Source organism: Oncorhynchus kisutch, linkage group LG12 (genome assembly GCF_002021735.2).
Source record: "Oncorhynchus kisutch isolate 150728-3 linkage group LG12, Okis_V2, whole genome shotgun sequence".
NCBI lineage: Eukaryota > Metazoa > Chordata > Actinopteri > Salmoniformes > Salmonidae > Oncorhynchus > Oncorhynchus kisutch.
In genome coordinates, this window is record NC_034185.2 from 28,369,195 (window position 1) to 28,397,143 (window position 27,949).

General features: G+C 43.7%; 2 protein-coding genes across 7 annotated transcripts in view; one reads left to right on the plus strand and one right to left on the minus strand.

Moving 5' to 3' along the window:
• Nucleotides 1-310: 310 nt before the first annotated feature.
• Nucleotides 311-19,899, minus strand: LOC109900834 (nuclear receptor coactivator 7). 6 transcript variants are annotated; one of them, XM_020496679.2, is made up of 18 exons: nt 19,831-19,899; nt 19,264-19,373; nt 16,190-16,339; nt 14,748-14,911; nt 9,419-9,489; nt 9,037-9,144; nt 8,849-8,950; nt 8,629-8,754; nt 8,358-8,542; nt 7,731-7,885; nt 6,939-7,532; nt 6,698-6,860; nt 6,435-6,585; nt 6,114-6,242; nt 5,824-5,976; nt 5,648-5,743; nt 3,881-3,954; nt 311-2,184 (listed from the first exon to the last, which is right to left on the minus strand). In XM_020496679.2, the coding sequence occupies exons 3-18, from the start codon at nt 16,225-16,227 to the stop codon at nt 2,049-2,051; spliced, it is 2,445 nt and encodes an 814-aa protein (XP_020352268.1). In that variant the 5' UTR covers nt 16,228-16,339; nt 19,264-19,373; nt 19,831-19,899; the 3' UTR covers nt 311-2,048. The 6 variants fall into 6 exon arrangements, with proteins under 6 accessions (XP_020352268.1, XP_020352270.1, XP_031693197.1 ...); XM_020496681.2 differs by lacking the exon at nt 19,264-19,373 and having other exon boundaries at nt 19,831-19,897; XM_031837337.1 differs by lacking the exon at nt 19,264-19,373 and having other exon boundaries at nt 16,190-16,335; nt 19,831-19,887.
• Nucleotides 19,900-22,792: 2,893 nt separating this feature from the next.
• The window catches only part of LOC109900836 (disheveled-associated activator of morphogenesis 1), a 126,607-nt gene continuing 121,450 nt past the window's right edge, over nt 22,793-27,949 (plus strand). Inside the window, exon 1 of the mRNA XM_031837339.1 lies at nt 22,793-22,909. The gene's annotated coding sequence lies outside the window, so the exon portion shown is untranslated. The remainder of the gene's footprint in view (nt 22,910-27,949) is intronic.

The window sequence follows — 27,949 nt, forward strand, 5'->3', positions numbered from 1 at the left end:
CAGATGTGTTGTTGCCTACCCTTACCACCTGGGGACAGCTCTCCAGGATCCAGATGCAGGTGTTTAGTCCCAGGGTCCTTAGATAAGTGATGAGCTTTGAGGGCACTATGGTGTTGAACGCTGAGCTGTAGTCAATGAATAGCATTCTCAAGCACCTACACCTGCTAGATGTTGAGCAATTTTATAAATCCTAAACTACTTTGAAACATTGTCAGCTTTACCTATAGTAAATGTGCCTATGTAGCCTACCTAAAAGGAAATAAGCAAACCTTGGAAAGTAAGCAAGAGGATATGGGGGGGAAAAAGTCTCAGGCTGGAATCGTATTATGTTTATTATTTCATTTTAAACATAACAATACAATAAATATCCTCAGTGATACTCACCTATAATATGACAGTTTTGGATTCACAGGAAATAACACTTTGGGAACATTCACAGTGAGAACAACACTCAACATCTATTACACATAAAGAAACAAAGCCACACCTATAAGGATTTGTGAATAGTAGGATGCAGAAAGGGGAATGTCATATTTAAGCAGTATTGTCTGTATTACAGTATTTTCTGTATATCATGCAGTAGGTCTAGTCAGCTCATGGTAACTTACTTGAGACAGAAACAAAACACTCCATTTATCAACATTGGTCTGGAAAACAGTGGTATAAGATCTCAACAGAACACGTTAAGAAAAAAAACTAAAATGGTATATCCTTTTCTTTCCCGAAATTTCAGTACTCATCGGTCCTTCCCTTATGTAGTGGCAGAAAATGACAATCGTGACAGGTTTATACACAAACAAATGATTGATGTTAATGCCACAGACCAGACCAAACAACTTGGGAGTTATTGAACCGTCTTACTTCCCTTGGCTCATGTGTTCTAATGAACAGTTGAGTAGACTAAACTCACTCTGCAGTAACTCACTCTTACAGAAACACACCTTAAAATAAAGAGAAGGTACAGTTGGTCAAAGATGTGACAGACTAATACTGCCTTGAGATTCTTCAATCTATTTAGTGCTTGGATGTATCAACCTTGTGGCCGATCACAGGACTTACCTAAAAACAGAAAACAAACCAACACATTCACCAAAGAAATACAATTCTGTAACAAAATGATACTATTTCAAAAATCATACATTCTTTGTACAAATAAATCATAAGAAAAATTATAAAATGTGACGAGAAACAAACAAAACAGATACAAAAGTAAAATAAAACGACATTTGGTCATTGCAAAACCCCCTTTATGTTCCCTTCGTAGTTGACAGTTGTTTTGGAAAGAGACATGGAATGCTCTGAAATGCAATGCAACATTCTCATTAAGTCTATTTAGGACTGGAGACATGAAAACAAGAACCTTCAGTCATGGTAAGCCTCTTCTTTGTAAACAATTACTCCTATATTTAAAGTGGTTTGGGGCAGATGTGTTTTGGAAGAGAAATAAGTCACAAAATGCCTACCTAAAACATCTAACCTTTCACCTTTCCTCTTTTCACATGTTTTTCCCCCTAACATGTTATGGACTTGTCAACAAGAATATTCTGATTTTCTGCGTTTGTAGAGAATTGATGGTTGTGTTTACTCACCTGTAACCAGATACCTTGTTCCTTTTTGATGTGCATTGCACCCACTAGCCACATCCCTAATACAACAATCTCACATCTCATTGCCTGTTTTGATATTGTGTTTGAAATTAACTCATGACTGATTCCGTTAGCTAGGACAATTGCCTCTTTGATCCTCCAGGAACATGTCGCTCTTCTCCAAGTGGGTAGAAGTTTTGAGTTCTGTAGGCAGGCTGCATGCTGGGATAGCTGTGGGTGGCATGGGAGGTATAAGGCAGCCAATAGAGTAATAGGAAAATACACCAGCCACAGCTTCTCACACCTCTGCCACCCTCAGTACAAACCACATCAAATCAGCTGTTATAAACCATGTCAAATGATCAGCTTCCCATTCTGGTAGAGTAAGGGGTGGGTGTTGAAGCCAGATCCTGGTCTCCCCCCTGGAGGGTTTTGGAGGGGACTGGATGAGGTGGAGGGAGGCTACTCGAAGGCCCAGACCTCCACACTGTGGATGATGAAGTCCTTCTGGGTAGAGAGGGGCTGGTTGTGGAAAGTGGCACAGCTGGAGGTGGTGCCATGATACAGGTCAGCATCCAGCCACAGCCCTATCTGACCTCTAGATGGAGGGAAGGAGAAAGAGACAGGAAAAAGTCAGACAAACTCATAACTATAAGTTGACTTCAACAGAAAGAGAGAGCAGGTCACACAAAGATAGTCTCACATTGCTCAACCACATACAGTACCTTCAGAACATATTCACACCCCTTGACTTTTTCCAGCTGTTGTTGTTGTCGTTGTTGTTACAGCCAGAATATTTAAAAAAAGATTAAATTGAGATTGTGTCACTGCCCCTACACACACACACACACACACACAATACCCCATACTTTCAAAGTGGAGTTATGTTATTGAAATTTGACAAATGAATTAAATGAAAAGCTGAAATGTCTTTAGTCAACCCCATTATTATGGCAAGCCTAAATAAGTTCAGGAGTAAAAATGTGCTTAACAAGTCACATAAGTTGCATGGACTTCCTCTGTGTTTAACATGGTTTTTGAAGGACTACCTCATCTCTGTAGCCATATACAGTTAATTGTAAGGTCCCTCAGTAGAACATGAATTTCACAGATTCAACCACAAAGTCTAGGGAGGTTTTTCAACGCCTCGCAAAGAAGGGCACCCATTGTTAGATAAGGAAAAACTAAATAAATAAAGCAGACATTGAATATCCGTTTGAGCATGGTGAAGTTATTAATTACAATTTGGATAGTGTATCAATACACCAAGTCACTTCAAGGATACAAACGTCCTTCCTAACTCAGTTTCTGTAGAGGAAGGAAACCACTCAGCGATTTCTCCATGAGGACAATGGTGACTTTAAAACAGTAACAGGGTTTAATGGCTGTGATAAGAGAAAACTGAGGATGGATCAACAACATTGTACTTACTCCAAAAAGCTAACCTACATGACAGAGTGAAAAGAAGGAAGCATGTACAGAATAAAAAAGATTCCAAAAGGTGCATCCTGTTTGCAATAAGACACTAAAGTAAAACTGAAAAAAAAAATGTGGCAAAGAAATTCACTTTATGTCCTGAATGCAAGGTCTTGTGTTGGATTTGCCCCAAACATATCAGAGTACCACAATTCATATTTTCAGGAATGGTGGAGGCTACATCATGTTATGGGTATGTGTGTCATCGGCAAGGACCGGGGAGTTTTTTTAGTATAAAAGAAACAGAATAGCGCTACGCACAGGAAAAACCTAGAGGAAAACGTGGTTCAACCTGCTTTCCAACAGACACAGACAAATTCACCTTTCCGCAGGACAATAAACTAAAACCAAGGCCAAATAAAGACCGGAGTTGCTTACCAATGTTCCTGAGTGGCCCAGTTAGTTTTGACTTAAACTCTATGGAAAGACTTCAATTGCTGAGTAGGAATGATCAACACCCAACTTGACACATCTTGAAGATTTTTTTTGAAAGAATGTGCAAATATTGTACAATCCAGGTGTGCAAAGCTCCTAGAGACTTACCCAAAAAGACTCTCAGCTGTAATCACTGCCAAATGTGATTTTAACGTATTGACTCAGGGGTGTAAATACTTATGTAGATTTTATATTTCACTTTCAATACATTTGCTAACATGTCTAAAAACATGATTTCACTTTGTCACTATGGAGTATTATGTGTAGATGGGTGAGAAGACAATTGTTAGATCCATTTTGAATACAGGCTGTAACACAAAATGTGTAATAAGTCAAAAGGTATGAATACTTTCTGAAGGGACTGTATATTCAAATACACTCACCCTCCTCCTCCCATCTGAAGAGAATCTGTGTTGCCTTTCACAAAGTAGGAGTTCTCCCCAGTCCAGCGGTAAACCTGAGAAAAGGAAAAGCAACCCACATCAAGTCAGGCAGCAAAGCAATGACAGAGGTCATATGAATTCTAAAACATACACTAACGTTCAAAAGTTTGGGGGTCACTTAAAAATGTCCTCGTTTTTGAAAGAACATTTTTTTGTCCATTAAAATAACATCAAATTGATCAGAAGTACAGTGTAGACATTGTTAATGTTGTAAATGACTATTGTAGCTGGAAACTACTGATTTCTAATGGAACATCTACATAGGCGTACAGAGGCCCATTATCAGCAACCATCTCTTGCATTTCAAAGGCACCTTGTGTTAGATAATCCAAGTTTATAATTTTAAAAAGGCTAATTGATCATTAGAAAACCCTTTTGCAATTATGTTAGCACAGCTGAAAACGGTTTAAAGAAGCAATAAAACTGGCCTTCTTCAGACTAGTTGAGTATCTGGAGCATCAGCATTTGTGGGTTCGATTATAGGCTCAAAATGTCCAGAAACAAATCACTTTCTTCTGAAACTCGTCAGTCTATTCTTGTTCTGAGAAATGATGGCTATTGTATGCGAGAAATTGCCAAGAAACTGAAGATCTCGTACAACGCTGTGTACTACTCCCTTCACAGAACAGCGCAAACGGTCTCTAACCAGAATAAAAAGAGTGGGAGGCCCCGGTACACAACTAAGCAAGAGGACAAGTACATTAGAGTGTCTAGTTTGAGAAACAGACACCTCACAAGTCCTCAACAGGCAGCTTCATTAAATAGTACCCGCAAAACACCAGTCTCAACGTCAACAGTGAAGAGGCGACTCCGTGATGCTGGCCTTCTAGGCAGAGTTGCAAAGAAAAAGCCATATCTCAGACTGACCAATAAAAATAAAAGATTAAGATGGGCAAAATAACATAGACACTGGACAGAGGAAGATTGGAAAAAAGTGTTATGGACAGACAAATCTAAGTTTGAGGTGTTCAGATCACATTCGCGAGACAGAAAAAATTAAAAGATGCTGGAGGAGTGCTTGACGCCATCTGTCAAGCATGGTGTAGGCAATGTGATGGTCTGGGCCTGCTTTGGCGGTGGTAAAGTGGGAGACTTGTACAGGGTAAAGGGATCTTGAAGGAGGAAGGCTATCGCTCCATTTTGCAAGGCCAATGCCATACACTACACGGCCCTTAAATTGGAGCCAATTTCCTCCTACAACACGAAGATGACAAAGCACAGCGCCAAACTATGCAATAACTATTTATGGAAGAAGCAGTCAGCTGGTATCCTGTCTATAATGGAGTGGCCAGCACAGTCACCGGATCTCAACCCTATTGAGCTGTTGTGGGAGCAGCTTGACCATATAGTACGTAAGAAGTGCCCATCAAGCCAATCCAACTTGTGGGACATGCTTCAGGAAGCATGGGGTGAAATCTCTTCAGATTAAGTCAACAAATTGACAACTAGAATGCCAAAGGTCTGCAAGGCTGTAATGGATGCAAATGGAGGATTCTTTGAAGAAAGCAAAGTTTGAAGGACACAATTACTTAAATTAAAAATAATTATTTATAACCTTGTCACTGTCTTGACTATATTTCCAATTCATTTTGCAACTAATTTCATGTATGTTTTCATGGAAAACAAGGACATTTCTAAGTGACCCCAAACTTTTGAACAGTAGTGTAGGTATGCAGATACAACAGAGTATAAATGAGATTGTCTGACCTTGATTTCAGGGCAGAAACTGAAGAGGAAGGTCTCTCCCGTGCCATAGCAGTGCTCACTTACTCTGAAGGGATGGGTGGAGTATCCCCCAAACAACTGGGGGGGGAGAGATAAAGAGAGCGAATAAAACTCAAGAGCCCAATACAAATTGAGCACCATGTTCAGTGTGTGAGTACCTGGTTGTCCATGTCTTTGATGACCAGTAGCACAGGGCTGTCCACCTCTAATAGGCTCCTGTACAGGGTCTTTAGGCTGGTCCCGTGTTCCACCGTACTGTAAGCCAGTTGCCATGGATACCCCTGCACCCGCGCTGGCAGCCGACAAGCAAGCTGTGGGGAGACAGAGACACGTGATTGTGTGAATATGTGTATTTCGGAGTTTGTGTGCAGGTTGTGTAGGTGAAGTCACACTGGGTATGTTTTCTTGATTGAAAGTGTTTTGTGTGTCATGGCATTTGTGTGTTTACCTTCTCTATGTGTGTGTCCTGTAGCAGAGCACTGGGGTCACTGAGCATGGGCAGTAGATCCCCAAAAGGCTCCTCCCCATCATAGCTGCCAAAACTCTGCCTGCGCTTCGCTTCGTTGATGGTGATGATCTACGAACACAACCATGTATGGTCAGACACCTCAACAGTACAGTCAAAACATACTAAACTCAATGCATGGTCAAAACATTGAACACAGCTTGGACCAAACAAAAAAAACGCATAGTCCAAAGTCACAAAACACTTGAACACAATGTGAACATACAACACCACACAGACCAAGGTCATGCCATGTGAACACACCTCCCAGCTGCGAGAAGACTTGGGGTCACTGAAGAAGTTATCGATCATGTTGAGCTCGTCCTTCTCCACGACCACGAAGCCCTGCTCCCTGGCCTCCTTACCGTACACATCGGGAGACCACTGGACAAAGAATGCATAGAGGTGGTCCACCCTGAAACACACCAAATTTATGTTTCAGAACATTCAACATTTATAGCATTGTGAATACACCCCAGTTCTCAAAGAGCTTCCGACTGTGACCGTTGTCATTGTTGACCTCTCACCTCTCCTGGGGCACAGCAAACCAGTACTCTGGCTGTTTTCCTCGCGTGTGGGCGGGGCTGGATGTCCGGCCAATGATGAAGGACTTTCTCATGGGCTTGCCCACCTTGAAGCAAAGGAACATGGGCGGGGTCTTACTCTTCTCCTCTGTGGAGAGCAGCATGTCTGCAGAGAGAGAGAGGGAAGTGTAATATTGAAATAATGCTATACAAGAAACCACACAAACCGCTTGTGAACACTCACTTTGGATGGGCGCCTGCATCCTCTCCAGCAGCCAAGACTTCACCTCCGCCTTGTTGCTCCTCTTTCGCTTCTCTTCCTCACTCAGCCACTCCTCTGCAGGGCTGGGTTCCTGAGAACTACATTTCCCTGAAGCCGCAGCGGTCTCACTCAAGCTCAGCTTCCTATTTTGGTCCATTGACGATTCTGATTGGTCGCTAACGCCGTTCACCAGTTGCCCTGAAGAGTTCCCGTCTTTGGCTTGGTGTGTGGCTAGGCTAGCAGGCTTCAACAGTTCACCGTTATTCTCAGTCTCTGAAAGGACAGGCAGTGATTGGGTCATTTCCTCGATGGAGCGGTTCTGGACCAGTCCTTCATCGTCCTCCTCTCCACTCTGCGAGGTCAGTAGGACTGGGTCAGAGAGGGACTGGGACTCCACCCGTTTAGGGGAACTAGATCCTGGGAGCTCTCCCCGCTGGTCCTGGCTGGTAGCACTGGCAGGTGGCCTGGATCCACTCATTGGTTCCTCAGCGCTCCCGTTCAAGGGAAGCTCCAGCTCTGTGAAACCCTCGTCTGATGGAGACTGGTCTGCTGGCTCACACTCTGCCCTCTCTATGACTGGGATATAAGAAACCATGAGGTATTACAAAAATTACCACATGGATCTAAATAATGTTAAATAAATTATTCTGCATAAGCCATTTGGTTTAGATTTCTCTTAAACTACACATACAATAATTCACTATGATGTATATTGATTTTCTATGATTCATCCTGATCCAATACAAGTCATTGTGCGTCATCTCTCAGTCATACCCGTGTCTGACAGGGCAGAGTCGATGTCGTCCAGGACAATGGGTCGTTTGGGATCCAGTGCCTCGTAGCGGCTGAAGGGGTTGAGGTCGCGCTCTGAGGGCAGCTCCTCCCACTCTCCGGGCCTATACAGAGGACACAGATCCTGGGGTAGGTCTCTGTGCGGGCCAGGAGTCAGGGGGCACCACACGCACATCACAACGGAGGATGGGAAAATTTTAACAAATCATATATGAACAAAATGAAAATGCAACTCAAAAACAGAACACAAATAAAATAATTTAAAAAAGGCTAAATAATAATACTAATTAAACATTGAACCAGTACAAAATTAAACAGATAAACTAAAAAAAAATGAATGGATTGTCATGTCTGCCCCTACAATTTGGTACGGGAAACCCAACAGCATGAGCTCGGCCAATCAGTTAACATTTTCACCTCCGAAGGAGAAGAACGAACGAACGAACACGGGAGAGTGCAGAAAGAGGTAGAAAGACAGAATGCGACACTTGACAAATAAGCAAGGAAAGCAAGGATAAGATCAGGAAAGGGGGAAAAAGGGTTTAAATAGGGAGTGAAAGATGAATTGACAGTGCGAAAGAGTCTCAGGATGCCTGGGTGGGTCCTTACGACGGCAGCGCGTCCTTCAGCTTCATGCGGGAGATGTCATTGTAGAGGGCCACAGACACCACCTCCTCCATTGGGCAGATCAGGCCGTACTCCTCACAGCCGTGCTCAATCACAAGGGGGTCCGACTTGTGAGGGTCAAACATGATGTTGTTGGGAGTCACGATCATCACCCCTCCCACCACACCCTGGGAGACAATAAAAGACACAAGTTTTAATCTGTTGCTGTGGTGGTTGTTTTAATTTCAAAATGGCCTCCGGCGTGGCCACTCACCATTCCGTCAGTGAAGTACTTGCAGCTCATCTTGATGAACTTGACAATGGCGGGGTTCTCATCCTCGGACAGGGAAGACCGCTCACGTCGTAGCGGTCTTACTGATCTGCCACTGAAGTCTCCATCCTGTAACATTGCCAGGCAGCAGGGACGAGCACAGAACTAGGATCAAATTGATTATTTTAGTCTGGGTTGTTCTTATCAAGGATAACTGACTTACCTGTGACACCTTCTCTGCTAGATCTTTGATGGAGGTGGGGTCAGAGGAACCCACAGACTGAGAGTCGGCTTCCGATTGGCCCACGTCAGGAACAAATAGCTTCTGCAAGGGTGACAGACAGGCTTGTTTGCCAATCAGAAAGCAAAGATTGACAGCAGGAAGTGGTGTGTTAAGTGCCCAAAGCTCACCTGTCCTGGATAGACACTGCGGGAAAAGAGGCGGTTGAGCTGCACCAATTTGTTGGGGGTGATGTTGAACTTCAGAGCAATGCTGTTTAGAGATTCTTGGGGTCCCACCTGCAACAAAGTTACATCCTTGGTAAATGTTTATTACCAAAAGTATCAATCTAGCCAAGCCAAAATGTAGCACGAAAGACTAAATTAGAAAGCAGAAACCTTGACTCCCTGAATAGGATGCAACCTTTTTGCTTTATTATTGAATTACAAAAAAATGTAGGCTTATCGTCCACATTGCCTACCTAAGTTAAGAGTCTGAGTCAGAACCCCATGAGGGAGTTGCAGTGTCAGAGGGTGGAGGTAGTGAGGCATTACGGAGGTAGCCTGTACTCACAGTATACTCCACTGTCCCGGGGGGCCTCCTCTTCTCTTTCTTGGCCTGGCTGCTCATGTTGTTGCTGTCATCTGAAAGACAGAGAAATAGGTCAGTGACACAGTATAGAGATTAATAAAAATAATCGCTCCGTTCATTCAGAAACAAAATGCATGTATACACCAACAAACTAGCGCACACTGCTTTAAATAGAATTATATTAAAAGCATAACCCTAGCTCGCACACACACACACACACACACACGGCTAGCTAGTATCCTAGTGAACTCTGTACGCTACAGTCATAGTCAGCACTTCTTATTGCCAGAACCAGTTCATTAGAACACCCTCCCACTACTTCCGCTTTCCTCTACTCCAGCTCCTCTATAGAAACTGGAGGAATGACTCAGCATTGTACAGCAGGCTGTGAGGAGTCCAGCTGTGGGTCACTGTACATCCACACAGAATTGACCTCTGGTAAGAGCGGTCACTTACTCATTACGGTCTTTGTACCAACTAGTGACTGGTAGCTTTAACAGAACGAGAATGTCATAATATAGATTTTTTTAAGTTGCTAAGTTAATGCAGTGTAGTCCTACATAGACTCCTTAGTCAGTGCATAACTAGGATGACTACCTTTTCGGATTTAATAACTTGTTTGTATGGTCATTATGCAACATCCTCGGAATTAAAAAGGCTGCAGACTAGCAATGTATAGTGAGTGTATGGAGTAAGAAAGTAGCTTGCTTAATGTGTCAACTAAATGGCTGTCTCGCCAGAGTGAGCCATGAGCAAGCCAGAGAGGAGACTCATTGCTAGGCAACTCACAGACACAGGCTGCAGCAGTGGAGCAGAGGGAGAGACAGAGGAGCAGCACTCAGCAGCTTAGCTAGCAGTAGGAAACAAAAAAGCTTCTCAGAATTTCACTACTGGTTTTCATATCAACTTTCTTCGTTGTCCAGAAGCCAAAAAGGGACAATCCTAGTCATTAACCACCAGTCCTAGTTGTTGCATATTTAGATTTTCCTCTCAGATTATAACGAAGATCAGGGTTTTCTGTATAGAAAAGTTAAATTATTAAACAGTGAATAGAAAATAATTGTAGGGGTAAACATAAGACTAAAACCAGATATAAAGTATGTAGAAAATATAATGGACCTTTAAATAAAATGATTTTTGAGACCCAAAAATCAACATAAAAGCTTGACAGTCAGGTACATCTAAAATGTAAAAAACTATGCATTTGAGTATTTTTTGTGCTATAATGTTTGAATCACTCAGATTGCATGAGCCATGGCAAAATGTGTAGAATTACAGGAAATTAGCTTTAAAAACAGCTACATTTTGTCACTGCGGCCAACAGGAGGGCCTCTAAAATGTCTAATCAGCGACAGCACCAGTGGCCACGCCCCCCAAACCATGACTGGATGTCCTTTGGATGGTGGATCCAGAAAAAAAATATACAGAAACGTTAATCTGTCACACAAAACGCCTCACATCATGTGTCTTTGAGAACAGTGTATTCCCGCAAATACATTTTTGCAAATGTTGTTTACTTCAAATCAAATTTTATTTGTCACTTCGTAAACAACAGGTGTGGTTCATTGGACAAGCATGGGAAATGGTGTTTAAACCCTTTGTGCGTTGGGGTGCATGCAGCTTTAGGATACCGCACTAATGGAGAAGAGAGACAGGAAGCCGGGCTACTTTGCCAGGTAAGTGAACGGTTCTTCTGTGTATAGCCTCTTTTAGGTCTATGCCAAAGTATTTATAGTGTTGTGTTTTTCGAGAGCCTGTGAAGTGGGTTTTAGTGTTACCAGCATGTGGCAACAGTTTTGCTTCCCTGTGTGCATAGCGATTTCAGGGAGAACGGGATGTTTTGTAGCACCACTAACTGACGTCCCACTATGCCATTGTTTGTTACGGTGCATTGAGTGACTGCCCACTTTTACTCTGACTGACATTGTGTTCACTGAGTAGTGCTCTGTAGCCATCTGGCCCTCACTGCACTGGGTACACCTGATACTGGCACTGATGCAATGTAGTCATGCGTCAATGCTCACGCACAGTAGAGTAGCCGACTGGATTTCTATCCCTGTACGTAGCTGAAGCATGAGACATCCAGCAGTGATGATGTATGCTTGAGATCCTGGCTCTCTACTCCTGGGATAAAGAGGTTGCTGCTGTTTTTGGACGAGTTGTTTATGTTTTGCTGCGCTTGAGTGAGTACGGTCTGACAATTTTTTGTGATGTACCATCCGCACTACCTTCTGTAGGGCATTGTGGTCGGATCCCAAGCGGTTGCCCATACCAAGCGTTGATGCAGCTAGTCAACATGCTCTCAATGGTGCAGATGTAGAACTTTGAGGATCTGAGGGCCCATGCTGAATCGTTTAAGTCTCCTGAGGAAGAGGCATCGTGCCCTCTTCACAACAGTGTTAGTGTGTTTGGACCACGATAGATCCTTAGTGATGTGGACACAGAGGAACTTGAAGATCTTGCACCTTCCCATTTTGCCCTCAGAACAGCCTCAATTCGTTGGGGCATGGACTATACAAGGTGTTAAAAGCATTCCACAGGGATGCTGGCCCATGTTGACTCCAATGCATCCCACAATTGTGTCAAGTTGACTGGATGTCCTTTGGGTGGTGGACTATTCTTGATATACACAGGACACGGTTCAATGTGGAAAAACCCAGCAGCGTTGCAGTTCTTGACAAACTGGTGCGCCTGGCACCTACTATTAAACAGCAAAAAAAAGAAACGTCCCCTTTTCAGGGCCCTGTCTTTCAAAGCTCATACAAATAACTTCACAGATCTTCATTTTAAAGGGTTTAAACACCATTTCCCATGCTTGTCCAATGAAACAAACAATTAATGAACATGCACCTGTGGAACGGTCGTTAAGACACCAAGAGCTTACAGACGGTAAGCAATTAAGGTCACAGTTATGAAAACTTAGGACACGAAAGAGGCCTTTTCTCTGAAAAACACCAAAAGAAAGATGCCCAGGGTCCCTGCTCATCTGTGTGAACGTGCCTTAGGCATGCTGCAAGGGGGCATGAGGACTGCAGATGTGGCCAGGTTAATACATTGCAATGTCCGTACTATGAGACCCCTAAGAAAGCGCTACAGGGAGACATTGTCCTCGCAGTGGTAGACCACGTGCAACACCACCTGCACAGGATCGGTACATCCGAACATTACACCTGCGGGACAGGTACAGGATGGCAACAACCACTGCCCGAGTTACACCAGGAACGTACAATCCCTCCATCAGTGCTGAGACTGTCCGCAATAGGCTGAGAGAGGCTGGACTGAGGGCTTGTAGGCCTGTTGTAAGGCAGGTCCTCACCAGACATCACGGCAACAATGTCACCTATGGACACAAACCCACTGTCGCTGGACCAGACAGGACTGGCAAAAAGTGCTCTTCACTGACGAGTCGCGGTTTTGTCTCACCAGGGGTGGTCGGATTCGCGTTTATCGTCGAAGGAATGAGCGTTACACCGGGGCCTGAACTCTGGAGCGGGATCGATTTGGAGGTGGAGGGTCCGTCATGGTCTGGGGCGGTCTGTCATTGCATCATCTGACTGAGCTGTTTGTCATTGCAGGCAATCTCAACACTGTGCATTTACAGGAAAGACATCCTCCTCCCTCATGTGGTACCCTTCCTGCAGGCTCATCCTGACATGACCCTCCAGCATGACAATGCCACCAGCCATACTGCTTGTTCTGTGCGTGATTTCCTGCAAGACAGGAATGTCAGTGTTCTGCCATGGCCAGCGAAGAGCCCGGATCTCAATCCCATTGAGCACGTCTGGGACCTGTTGGATCGGAGGGTGAAGGCTAGGGCCATTCCCCCCAGAAATGTCCGGGAACTTGCAGGTGCCTTGGTGGAAGAGTGGGGTAACAACTCACAGCAAGAATGGCAAATCTGGTGCAGTCCATGAGGAGGGGATGCACTGCAGTACTTAATGCAGCTGGTGGCCACACCAGATACGGACTTACTTTTGATTTTGACCCCCCCTATGTTCAGGGACACATTATTCCATTTCTGTTAGTCACATGTCTATGGAACTTGCTCACTTTGTGTCTCAGTTGTTGAATCTTATGTTCATACAAATATTTACATGTTAAGTTTGCTGAAAATAAACAGTTGACAGTGAGAGGACGTTTCTTTTTTTGCTGAGTTTATATCCCGTTCAAAAGGCACTTAAATATTTTGTCTTGCCAATTCACCCTCTGAATGGCACACATACACAATCGATGTCTCAATTGTCTTAAGGCTTAAAAATAATTATTTAACCTGTCTCCTCCCCTTCATTGACACTGATTGAAGTGGATTTAACAAGTGACATCAATAAGGGAACATAGCTTTTACCTGGATTCACCTGGTCAGTCTGTCATGGAAAGAGCTGGTGTCCTTAAAAGGAAAAATCCACCATTCCTTTAAATGTGAGAATTTTTTTGTGAACAAATGTTTAATTTTCCTTTTATAATAAGGTTGGTAGCAACATGGAAAATCGTTGTTGAAATCTGTTGCAGGTCAAGTCGACTACAAAATCCACAACGCAATGATCTCGTTATGGGCTGGCTTGCTAGCAAACGTAGTTAAACACAACAACCAAAGACAATACCAGCATGAAAAGTAGGTAGTTAGCTGTCCACAATCTCATCATGTTCAACCTGCAGATCGATGTGCCTCACAGAGTGGAGTCTGAATCCAATGAATGAAGGAAGATATAATTCTCCACCCAGCAGACTGTGGTCCAATCGTGTGAACAGTCATGCACGGTCAAGTTAATCGTTACACGGACTTTGAGAAGGGATTGCGTATGTCAAGAAAAGCGTCTATTTTCCTTGAAAGTAGAGAATGTCACGATTCCAAAGCTATACGATATTACAGATAGCAAGTTAATTATCTCACATCTCAGAAAATATTTGCAATGTTGTACTTATTGTTGATGAAATTTGTGTTAATGTTGGGTTTTTGAGCTAGCATCCAATAAACTCCCATTCACGTCTTGTCCCAGAATCGCCCAGAATGCACCACACAGCCCATTGGCGTAGCATGGGCAACGTTTCCCATGGACTGCGTGGTGCATTCTGGGACAAGACGTGAATGAGAGTTTATTGCACTCGCGGCACTGTTCCAACATCTAGTGGAAAGCTTTCCCAGAAGAGTGGAGGCTGTTATAGCAGCAAAAGGGAAACCAACTCCATATTAATGCCCATGATTCTGGAATGAGATGTTTGACAAGATGTCCACAATTTTGGTCATGTAGTGCACTTCTGACCCTTTGTTAATGTGCCCATAGAAAGGCTGTGTGTGTGAGGTGTGTTTTACCTAAACCTTCAGGTGCGTTTGGTATTATCCTCTCCTGGGGATCAGAAAAAGCAGGGAGGGATGGGCAGGAGATGACGGGCGTCTTTAAGGACGAATCCGACGGGTTCTGCTCAGCCATAGCCTTCTCTGATTGGCTCTGTTTGAGCTGTCTCCGTCTCTTCAACCTGAGGATATGGAGAGAGGGGTGGTCAATCTGTTTACTTCCAATCATGCTTATGAACATTGGATTTCACAACTAATGAATGTTTCCTGTTAGGTTGTGAAAAAATCAAAAACAGAAATCCAAAACGTAACTGTCTTTTGCTTGCCCACTTTCTCTTCTCCTCTGTCCTTTTTCCTGATTCATTATTGATAGGTCAGGCGGTGATGTCATGGCGTCTCCCACCCCCGCCTGCCTGGGTTCATTAACAGGGGAAGCTGCAGCTAACTAAGCCGACATGGCAGCATGTAGCTCTAGTCAGATTGAAACGGATTGTAAACAAGATCCTGGCTGTCTGGGCCCAGTATAGAAAAAGCTGGAGAAAGAGTGGGGCAGGGAAATCAAAATTCAAGGAAAACAGATGCTGTAAAGGCAAAGGACATGTGAAAATGGAGAAGCAGACGACTAAAGAGAGCGCTTGACAGCGACAGAGTAATGGAGGAGCACTGGATCAATAGGTTTGGATACAAGACAGACAGATATAGTTCTGGCCTTCAAATAGCATCTCTTCCATTACAAACACAGCAGCAGACCACACACACATATGGTAAACATTTCTGGATTCCACCAACAAATTCCACACAGCACACTACTGTTTCACCGACTACTGTTTCACACAGGGACATTAACAAGAGAGGAATGTAGAGATTTCCTTTGGCGCTTTACCTTTTTATCCCCCTCTTGCTTTCTCTCTAGCCTGGTAGCAGAGGAATAGCTACTCTGCCTGCGTACTCACTCAAGCGCAGCAAAACATAAACAACTCGTCCAAAAACAGCAGCAACCTCCTTATCCCAGGAGTAGAGAGCCAGGATCTCAAGCATACATCATCACTGCTGGATGTCTCATGCTTCAGCTACTTACAGGGATAGAAATCCAGTCGGCTACTCTACTGTGCGTGAGCATTGACGCATGACTCCATTGCATCAGTGCCAGTATCAGGTGTACCCAGTGCAATGAGGGCCAGATGGCTACAGAGCACTACTCAGTGAACACAATGTCAGTCAGAGTAAAAGTGGACAGTCACTCAATGCACCGTAACAAAAAACGGCATAGTGGGACGTCAGTTAGTGGTGCTACAAAACATCCCGTTCTCCCTCAAATCGCTATGCACACAGGGAAGCAAAACTGTTGCCATATGCTGGTAACACTAAAACCCACTTCACAGGCTCTCGAAAAACGCAACACTATAAATACTTTGGCATAGACCTAAAAGAGGCTATACACAGAAGAACCGTTCACTTACCTGGCAAAGTAGCCCGGCTTCCTGTCTCTCTTCTCCATCAGTGCGGTATCCTAAAGCTGCATGCACCCCAACGCACACACACGCGCCGAGCCTGTGGGCACAACGTCCTAATGATCCCGCTCTTCTCCCTTTCCACAATCTTCCCACTTCCTTATCATGGGGGAGATAAAAATAATTATTGAAGGGAATTAGCTAAAATATCTGCATCGTCTGCTGTATGCAGCAACGCAGAAGTGTACCAAACAGCAAGCCAAAAGACGCCAATCGAGCTGACTGAAGGTTAATGCCACAGCGTAGTCAGAGTGCTGAAAGCATATCGAATGAGCATTAGTCATGCTGTTCAGCTGATACAATATACTGGTCAGAGGATGTTTTTGTCACCTGCACATGGTGCAGATGTAGTTGCAGTCTACAGTGAAATACTTGCGCTCCGAGTGCCAACAGCGTAGGTGTGAATAAAGCAAAAAAATATATACATATTTACAACTGAGATATGATAATGTCCATTGGGGTGTGGGCAGGGTAGATGTCGGTTGGGGGACGACGACGACTACTACTGGTGGCTATTCAGCGGTCTTGAGGTACAAGCTATAGGCCAGTCTTAGTTTTCGCCATAATGCTCCTATATTGCCTGCGGCTGAGTGATGGAACCGGGGAGACCAGGCTGTGGCTCGGGTGGCTGAGCTACCTGATGATATTCTTAGCCTCCCTGCGACACCTGGTGTTGTAGGTGTCCTGGAGGGCAGGCAGTGTGCACCCAATGGTGCGTTGGGCTGAGCACCACCCTCTGTTGTGCCATGCGGTCAGCGGCGGTGGAGTTACAAAGCTGCGATGCAGCCCGACAGTATGCTTGATGATGCTCCCATAGAACACTGAGGGTCCTCGGGGACAGACCGAATTTCTTCAGCCTCCTGAGGTTAAAGAGTTGCTATCGTGCCTTCTTCATTACGGGGTCTGTGTTGTTTGACTGTTTCAGCTCTTTGGATGTGTACACCAGAGTACTTTTTGACCGTGTCCACAATGATGAGGATGGGGCGTGCCCCATTGTTTTGCTGATGTTGATGGAGAGGTTGTTTACCTGGCACCATACTGTCAGAGTGCCTACTTTCTCCCTGTAGGCAATCAGGCCTACTACTGTCGTGTCTGCAGTGAACTTGATGATGGAGCTGTGTGAGTTCACTCAGTAGTGGGTATACAGTGAGTACAGGTGGGGACTGAGGACACACCCTTGTGGGGCCCCATGCTGAGGATCAGTGTGGAGGAGGTAATGTTGCCTACCTTCACCAGGTAGGCTCCCTGTCAGAAATTACATGACCCAGTAGCATAGGGAGGTAAGTCCCAGGGCTGTGAGCTTTGGGGTGAGCTTAGAGGGCACTATGGTATTGAAGGTCGAGCGGTAGTCGAACAGCATCCTCACATATGCATTCCTCTTGTCCAGGTGGGTGAGGGCAGTGTGCAGTGCAATGGCGATTGCGTAGTCTGTGGATCTTGTTGGGCAGTAGGTAAATTGGAGGGTCAAGTGTGTCGGGGAGGGAGGAGGTGACCTACTCTGACTAGCCTGTTGAATAACTTCATTACATGAGAGCTACTGGTCGATAGTTATTCAGTTCAGTTACTTTCCCTTTCTTGGGCACAGGAATGACGGTGGACATCTTGAAGCAAGTGTGAATAACAGCCTGAGTTAGAGATCGAAAATGTCAGAAAACACAACAGCTAGTTGGTCTGCACATGTTCTGAGGCTAGGATGTCGTCTGGGCCGGCAGCCTTGAGGGTTTACACGATTGAATGACTTACATACGCCCTCTGTGGAGACCTTAAGCACGTAGCCTCGTGGTCCTCAGGGGCGCTCCTCTGCAGCTCAGAGTCGTTTTACACAAAGCTAGAGAAAAACAAGTTTCGCTAGTGGCGTAGGGAGGCAAGCGTTGGTGTCCACAACCTGACTGGGTTTCTTTTTGTAATTCGTGATGTTTAGAAGCCACTGCCACATACACCTAGTATCCAAACCTCTAAATTTCTCCTCCATGTTGTACCTATACTTGAGTCTCCTCATCTTGATTTATCTGCATAGGTCATATTTGTACTGTTTAACCAAACAATTGTCCCCGGTCAACCTTGCCATATTTATAAGCAGCATCTCTCTCCTTCAGTTTCTCATCAATCCACAGTTTAAGTTCTGAAAGACACCATCGGTATCACATTATCTATACATTTTTCCATGAATCATGTGACTGACTCAGTAGCAGCACATCCCTTGGCTTTCTAAAGAAAATGTCCCTAGTCATTCTGCTCACAATTTGATTTAGCTACCAACCTTCAGTCTTTTCCAGTTGCATGTTACTGCCATCGTGGTTGCAATGACATTGTCTCATGCCGTTATCATGTTTGCCATGTTATCTGCTAATTTGCAAAGCATATTGCATAGCTTATCAGTCTCAAATCCCAGTGTGTGTGAGTTTAATATTTGCCTTTTGATTAGTGGGTGGGTATGAATAGGTGCATAGTTCCCTGAACCACTGCAACAGCTCACAATGAAAAGCTTGGCAAACGGCTGTAGTAACCAATATTTTATTATACACATTGGTAGTAACTCTCAGCAACTGTATTAGATCTCAAGGTGATACGGACTACTCTCTTCAAGACAGGGCATCTCCGTTAGCTAGCTAGCTAGGTACTTTTTACAAAACATAACGTTACATTTTGTATGACTGTAGCTAACAAGTGCAGCAGAAATTAAACAGCCAACACAGAGCCTTTGATATTGCTAACAAGTGCAGCAGAAATTAAACAGCCAACATTGAGCCTTTGATATTGGCAAACAAAATATATATAGTGTCAAATAACGTTAGCTAATCAGCAACATGAAAAAAAAACTAACAATTAACGTTAGCTCAAATTTTCCTTTCCGTTAACAGTTATCGTTCACTAATATACTGTTGACGTAGTAGCTAGCTAACTTCGAATTAGAACTAGCTCGGTTAATTTACTAGGTAGCTAGTTAGGATTGCTAGCTCATACATGCTAAAGCTAGTTTTAACAGCGAACTAAGGTTAGCTAGTTAAGTTAACGTTACCCACCGTGTTTCTAGCTACATCCTTTGCTTTGGCTGCTTCGCTTGTTTCTGGTGCAGCAATACCGAGATTTCACGATAATTATGTAACCTTATGCAACGTGATGCTGCGTGAAACTGTGGAGAGAGGGGACACTTTTAGCTACGCAGAAGGGACAAGGTCCACACACAACTGACAGCTGAGCTGATGCAGGCTCAGCACGTTAACGGTAACCTAGCTTCGTCAAAGATTACGTTGTCTGTGGCTGCGTAGGCACATTTATTAGCCAGTTCGTTTACGAGCAGTGCTATCCGGGATCCTTGGGCCGTCCCTACCCTAACGTACATTTACCATACCCATGTCAGCTACATTTCAACTTAAATGGCGGTATAGACGTCCGAAGCCTCCCAGATAGCATTCAGTCGCGTGGTTATCCTTTGACAACCACATTATAAATGAACGTGAGATACGATTTCCAAATAGTGGACATGCACGCATAAAACGTTTACATATATCATCCAATGGTAGCTACGAGCAAACATGGATACATTTTCATACTTCGAACACAAATACAACCTGTCCAGTTTACCTTACCGCATGCCATGGCATTTCCCACCTTTTCCAGTTTACGAATGCACAGCGCCCTCTGGTGCTAGAACAATCACCTGAGGAACAAACGTAAATTAATCACATTAAACATAACAATCTTCAGAACTGACTTTGTCAAAGAAACAAAATAACAATGGCTTTACAACGATTTTGAACAAACATGACGTGAGACGTGCCAAAATGTAGCCCAAACGGTCGCCAGATGGCCCTATTATCCCTTTTACGTCATTTGTAATAATAGTGCCCTGGCAGCTGGTTAGGCTAGCCAAATTGGGGGTTTTCATAGAAAGCATCTGATTTATTTGAATGAAAACACACCACTATTGGATTTTTTCCAACATGGTTTAGTTAGAGCTTAGATGCATGTAATCCAACTGTACAATGTTGTGTTTTATCCAAATTTACACACAATGTCCACAGTTGACGCCATCGCACTGCCTTATCCCATCTGGACAAGAGAAATACCTAGAGGAATATCATTGACTACAGCTCAGCCTTCAACACCATAGTACCCTCCAAGCTCATCATTAAGCTAAGGAACCTGGGTCTGAACCCCGCCCTGTGAAACTGGGTCCTTTGCTTCCTGAAGGGCCGACCCAGGTGCTGAAGGTAGGCTACAACACGTCCACTAGGCTAATTGTCAACACAAGGGCTCCACAAGAGTGTGTGCTCAGCCTCCTCCTATACTCCCTGTTCACCCATGACTGCCTGGCCACACATGTCTCCAACTCAATCATCAAGTTTGCAGATGACACAACAGTGCTAGGCCTGATTACCAACAACAATGAGACATCCTACAGGGAGGAGTTGAGGGCCCAGGTGGAGTGGTGCCAGGAAAATAACCTCTCTCAACGTCAACAAAACGCAGGAGTTGATAGTGGACTTCAGGAGACAGCAGAGGGAGCACGCCCCCATCCACATCGACGGACAGCAGTGGAGAAGGTGAAAAGCGTCAAGTTCCTCTGTGTACTCATCACTGACAATCTGAAATGGTCCACCCACACAGACAGCGTGGTGAAAAAGGCGCAACAGAGCCTCTTCAACCTCAGGAGGCTGAGGAAATTCAGCATTGACCCAAAAACCATCACTAATATCTACAGATGCACCATTGAGAGTATCCTGTTGGGCTGTATCACTGCATGGTACGGCAACAGTATCGAACGCATCCGCAGGACTCTCCAGAGTGTGGTGTGGTCTGCTCAACACATCACCGGGGGCATACTGCCTGCACTCCAGGACATCTACACAACCTGGTATCACAGGAAGGCCAAGAAAATCATCAAGGACCTCAGCCACCCGAGCCACGGCCTGTTCACCCCGCTACAATCCAGAACACAAGGTCAGTACAGGTGCATCAAAGCTGGGACTGAGAGACGGAAACACATCTTCTATCTCAACTCCATCAGAATGTTAAATAGTCAACACTAGCCGGTACCCTGCCCTGAAATTTAGTCACTGTCACTACCCGGCTACTCTACCATGCACCTTAGAGGCTGCTGCCCTATGTACATAGTAATGGAACACTGGTCACTTTAATAATGGACTATTAGTCACTTTAATAATGTTTACATACAGTTATACCCATTTCATATATATATATACTGTATATTCTAGTCAAGGCCTATCCTGTTTAACTATTGCTGTACATATGCTATTCTACCCTACGTATTCTTCAGATATATAGGCAATATGGATAGAATATGTAGCATATCCCAAGACACACACTAGAAGCCGCCATTGCTCATCCTAATATTTCTATATTTCTGAATTCCATTATTGCACTTTTTTAGATTTGTGTATATTATTGTGTATTGCTAGATATAACTGCACTGTTGGAAGTAGGAACACAAGCATTTTCCTACATCTGCAATAACATCTGCTAAATATATGTATGCGACCAATAACATTTGATTTGAAAGACACTATTTGTGGAATAACCTAAAAGCTGTATGGCTAAAAGAGGCCATGTTGAATAAAAAACATTTTTTTTAGAAGAAAGTTTATTGGATAATTATTTTATTTCACAACCCAGCTCCCTTAGTAGAGGTTCTTGTAAGACAGATTGCATGATCAATATACAGTTTTTTGCTATGCATTATACATTTCTTGAAAATGGCAGGTTGTGAAAATATGAAATCAGTTGATTAGCTTGGCAATAAATTGACTTGAGATAGTAACCAAGTTCTACAACTACTTTGGTGTTGTTACTGACTTAACAAGAACATACTGTCACAATATTCAGAGCAGATAGCCTAACATTTAAAAAAATATCGCTTTATTGATTATTATAATAGGCATTTTAGCCTAGGAATTTTGATAAACCTGGGAAAATGTATCAAAAGCCACAACAGAAAGATATAGCAGTGAGATGATTCGATTAACCTGTCTCGGGCGCCCGGTTACGCGTGTTGTACACCGGGTGAAAGTTGATTGCATTCGTTTCGTAACAGGACTGCCTCCCGGGCGTGAGCCAGGTGCCACGATCAAAGCCCACGGCGAAGTCGGCTCAAAATATGCTGCCTTGTTGACAACATTGCCGAGTGGCGCAGATTACTGATCGATTTGAGACTGGTGCTCCTCTCCGTTTTTGCCCGTTCACGTCACGGGCCATAGACCGGTGCCCTGCTGCTCAGCATAATCGAATCCGCCCAGTGAAGCTCTTCAAGAGTAAATAATATCATGTGTTTGTAATACTCACGAGAGAAAGCTAGATGGTAGCATTGGCCAACTACAGTTCCCAGAAAACGCTTATCGCTATAAGCATGCACATTGGCTTTTTGATCATCGCAAAGGGGATGATGTCACTGGGACAATCTCTATTGAATTCTCCTCGCGTTCTCTCTCATCTCCTCGCCTCCTTATTAAACCCGATTGGAGGATAAGGTCAGAAGGGCGGGACCTCTTTTTTAAAATCCAATGGCTTTTGAGTAGGAGGCGAGGAGAATGCCTATGCAATTGAGATTATCCCAAAAATACTGATTCTACCGGTAGTGCAATATTAAACAGTATATTGTTTGCTGGGAGTACTTGTGGATATCATCAGAAAAATGTGCACCCACACGAGGTAAGAATGCTTTTGGTGCAGACTTTTGAACGAGTTTCTTGAATACGCTCATCATCCGTGCAGAACCTTCGATAGGCCCCTTAGAAATTCTATTGTGCTGTTTGTCTTGCAGAAAGATGCAGTGACACCGGCTAGAGTGATCAGAGACAACTGCATTTAGGACGCATTTCATTCTGTTGATGTGTAACGTGGTTACATCCTGCGTATTTGTTGTTGCTGTGTTAACTTTTTCTATACTCTTATTTCCCCAACTTGTATACCTAGTGTTGAAGTTCGACGCTCAGGAGAGCCTCTGTGATCAAGTGTATATTATCAATAGTTTCGATGTCGTTCGAGTTGGCAAGGCCTGTCAATAATTTGCAGGTGCTGTTTGCATCTCATGTAAGATAAACACCCACGTAGGCTAGCCTACTCAATTGGTTTAGTAGCTGTAACGGGCTAATTTGATGCTCTATTAGCCGTTACAGGTTAGGTACTGTTTGGCGTAGCAGAGGAGACTGGTACATACCGGTAGTGAGTCCGGGTAGCTATTGGTTAACTATCTGCATTGACCCTTTTTAACGTTAACTCTGACACGCTGACCAGACCGGACACGTCGCGTGCGCGAGCGTCGCTAAATAAGTGTAGAAATCCATGTTATTCAATTATTGCGTCAACGAGCGTCTGCGATGCCAAGGGCTAAAATAGAAGTAATTCCTATTTCTGACGCAGATCGCGCTGAAAGTCCTGCCTCTCCCATCTCCTCATTGGTTTATAGAAGCAGGTACCCACGTGCCATCTCTTCATTGGTTATACCCACGTGGGTGATTGAAATACGAACTGTTTTGCTGGTAGTCGTGGTAATACTATGAAAGTTTAGATTGATCACCATATAAGTTCAACGACTAAAACCCAGCCATGAGATCAAAGGGATTGTCCGTAGAGCTCTGAGACAGGATTGTGTCGAGGCACAGATCTGGGGAAGGGTACCAAAACATCTCTGCAGCATTGAAGGTCCCCAAGAACAGTGGCCTCCATTATTCTTAAATTGAAGAAGTTTGGAACCACCAAGACTCTACCTAGAGCTGGCCGCCTGGCCAAACTGAGTAATCGGGAGAGAAGGGCCTTGGTCAGGGAGGTGACCAAGAACCCAATGGTCACTCTGACAGAGCTCCAGAGTTCCTCTGTGGAGATGGTTGTCCTTCTGGAAGTTTCTCCCATCTCTGCAGCACGCGACCAATCAGGCCTTTATGGTAGAGTGGTGAGACGGGAGCCACTCCTCAGTAAAAGGCATATGACAGCCTGCTTGGAGTTTGCCAAAAGGCACCTAAAGACTATATAGACCATGAGAAACAACATTCTCTGGTCTGATGAAACCAAGATGTAACTCTTTGGCCTGAATGCCAAGCGTCACGTCTGGAGGAAACCTGGCACCATCCCTATGGTGATGCATGGGTGGCAGCATCATGCTGTGGGGATATTTTTCAGGGACTGGGAGACTAGTCAGGATCGATGCAAAGATGAACGGAGCAAAGTACAGAGATCCTTGATGAAAACCTGCTCTCAGGGCTCTCAGGACCTCCAGACTGGGGTGAAGGTTCGCCTTCCAACAGGACAATGACCCTAAGCACACAGCCAAGACAATGCAGGAGTGGCTTTGGGACAAGTCTCTGAATGTCCTTGAGTGGCCCAGACTTGAACCCGATCGAACATCTCTGGAGAAACCTGAAAATCGCTGTGCAGCGACGCTCCCCATCCAACCGGACAGAGCTTGAAAGGATCTGCAGAGAAGAATGGGAGAAACTCTTCAAATGCATGGGTGATTTAATTAGGGCCGATTTCAAGTTTTCATAACAATGTCTGGACACCGATTTGGCCGTTTTACTTTTTTTTTTACACCTTAAATAAAACGCACAAAAGTGCTGTTTGAATGAATGCTTATGAGCCTGCTGGTGCCTACCATCGCTCAGACTGCTCTATCAAATCATAGACTTAATTATAACATAATAACACACAGAAATGCGAGCCGTAGGTCATTAATATGGTTGAATCCGGAAACTATCATCTCGAAAACAAGACGTTTATTCTTTCAGTGAAATACTATTATATTATATAGATATTTTATCTAACGGGTGGCATCCATCAGTCTAAATATTCCTGTTACATTTCACAACCTTCAATGTTATGTCATAATTACGTAAAATTCTGGCAAATTAGTTCGCATTGACCAGGCGGCCCAAACTGTTTCAGAGACCCTGACTCTGCGTGCAATGAACGCAAGAGAAGTGACACAATTTCACCTGGTTAATATTGCCTGCTATCCTGGATTTCTTTTAGCTAAATATGCAGGTTTAAAAATATATACTTCTGTGTATTGATTTTAAGAAAGGCATTGGTGTTTATGGTTAGGTACACATTGGAGCAACGACAGTCCTTTTTCGTGAATGCGCACTGCATCGATTATATGCAACGCAGGACACGCTAGATAAACTAGTAATATCATCAACCATGTGTAGTTAACTAGAGATTATGATTGATGAAGTTTAATGCTAGCTAGCAACTTAGCTTGGCTTCTTACTGCATTCGCGTAACAGGTGGGGTCCTCGTGAGGCATGTGGTTAGAGCATTGGACTAGTTAACCGTAAGGTTGCAAGATTGAATCTCGGGGGTTTGAACTCGCAACCTTCCGGTTACTAGTCCAACGCTCTAACCACTAGGCTACCCTGCCGCCCCTCTATTTTTTGACCTGTATGAGATGGAACACGGGATATCCCTCAGATTTTATACTAAAGCTGGCAAGTGTATTACTGTTTGGTGTACAATTTATTAGCAGAGCTGGAGAAAATTACAAGGCAATTTACTCATGTCTGGCGCCCTACTGAAAGGTAAGTGATCGTCAGCAGCCTTGGATATCTTGGTGTTTTCTGTATACATGTATTCAGCTTATTTTTAGATGGTGTGGTGCATTAAACTGAATATGTTTTGCAAGCCATTTCAGTCTTGGTTACATAAGGGAATAGGCCCAGAGGCCCACAGCAGTTTATGAAATCATCTTGGTATCATCAGTGCAATATTTTATTAAGTGCAGTGAAGGTTAGTAGGCTATTATGGCTTCACGGTTTAAAAAAACTATCATACATTTTATATTCTGTGGTTTTCAGTGATCTTTCATACCTCTAATGGGCATCAGTGAATGTACTATGTGAGATGTAGATCTGTGGCTTGGCATACACCCCTAAATCACCCATGCATGTCCTGTGTCTCAAGGATTGTGTGTAATGGAGTTCGCTACAGTATGCCTTGGTGTGGATACAGTTTTCTGAAATATACAAGCCATCTATACACCTCATGACCAAGTCTATAAATCACATGCTAAAAAGTAGTAGACTAGTAAATTCTAGGCTTATAGAATGAGCAGTCACTCGGTGACTAGACCCTGGTATTAAACCAATGAAGGTGCAGGGCTCTTTTTAGAGTGATGATTATATAACTTTTCTCTATAGAGTCTCAAGGTTCCTCTCATGAGCACAAAGTCATTGCCACCTGTCTCCATTAATTTCTTCTTCTGACAGACAGCTCATTGGAGATGCTCTCAGAAAGGTCAGGCTCCTTAAAGCCCCTGATTCAACTGTTTTGGGTATTTATAACCAATACCCCTTTCTCCTTATCCTGTGTGAGCCTCTGGGCCAGTCGCCATGGCAACTGGCTCGACCTTGGGAAAGTGGGGAGGGGAAAGGGAGCAATGCGGGGATGCTCTCTATCTTCCACAGGCTCCATTCCACTCCATTCAACTGCCTGGCCTTGAGTTGTAGGGCTGGATTAGCCGGACAATAGCAGGAAAATCCAAACTGCATCTGCAGTACTACTTCTGTTCAGAGATTTTGCTCTGTTTGGTTCCCTTGTCATTTATGCGAAAGGAGGGGGAACAGTACAAGAAAATTGTGTTTTCATGCCCCGGTTTACATAAGAGTGCAGGTCACGATTTCTGCTCTAACACTGAGGGAGAGCATCTTTGAGAGAATAAGGAAGAATGGGGGCTCTTATTGAAGTTCATTGTGTTGTTGCCACAGGGGATTGCTACTGAGAGATTTTTTTTCCAGTTATTTTAAAGAGATTGAACTGAGATTTTGTATACTTATAAGGCAGTAGTTTTTAAAGTAGCGCTCAAGAGCCTGAAAGGTTCCCCAAAAATTGTGTACAACGACATCACGTCATTGTTCTCGAGCCCCCATATCGGGTGCACAAAGACAGTTAAAAAAAATACAAAAATAACTGCGGTGTCCATGTTGGGCTCTCTCTGCAACCTCATTGGACAATACTGCTGACCTGATCCCGCCTCCCACTTTAACCTTGCAACCTTATTGGTCATAATTCCACCTGCCAATCGACATTGTCCATCAGTTCGGTTGCAACAGGGGTGTTCTAGTAGTTGCATGCATGATCTCATGAGAATAGTATGGCAAGCGAATGTGATAATGGAAAAGTTATACTTTTATATGTTGGTATAAAAATGTTCTACTCCTTAAGTTGTGTATTGATTATAGCGTATGCCTCTTGATATATTATGATCGCTGGCAATCAACAGCTGCAGGGTTGCCCATTGGATAATCCCATATCATGGAATATGTGTGAAAGCTTATAAAAACAAGGTGCACACATGGGATTATTTGTTTTGGATGGATTGTTGACACAACAAAGTTAGTTATATTTTCTAAAAAGTGGGTGAAAGTTTGCAGTATACATTTCTCGATCACATAATAGTTATGCGTGTTGTTACGATTCATGAACGGTATAAATGAATGGACGTGAACCTTATAGTATTGTGCAAAACATTCCTAAATTCTAACAAAATACACCAGCGATACCATTTAGGAGATACAGGTTGTGAGCATAGTGTTTCTGATCTGGTTGACAATCATCTTCCAATGTATTTGTCTGGCTACAATGCCATCTTTCCAGAGAAATGCATTGAAAGAGTAATGAAACTACTACCGAGGTTTAATAGATTAGAAAACATTTGAACTTATGATGCATGGATTTGATCTATGTATTTGAACTGTT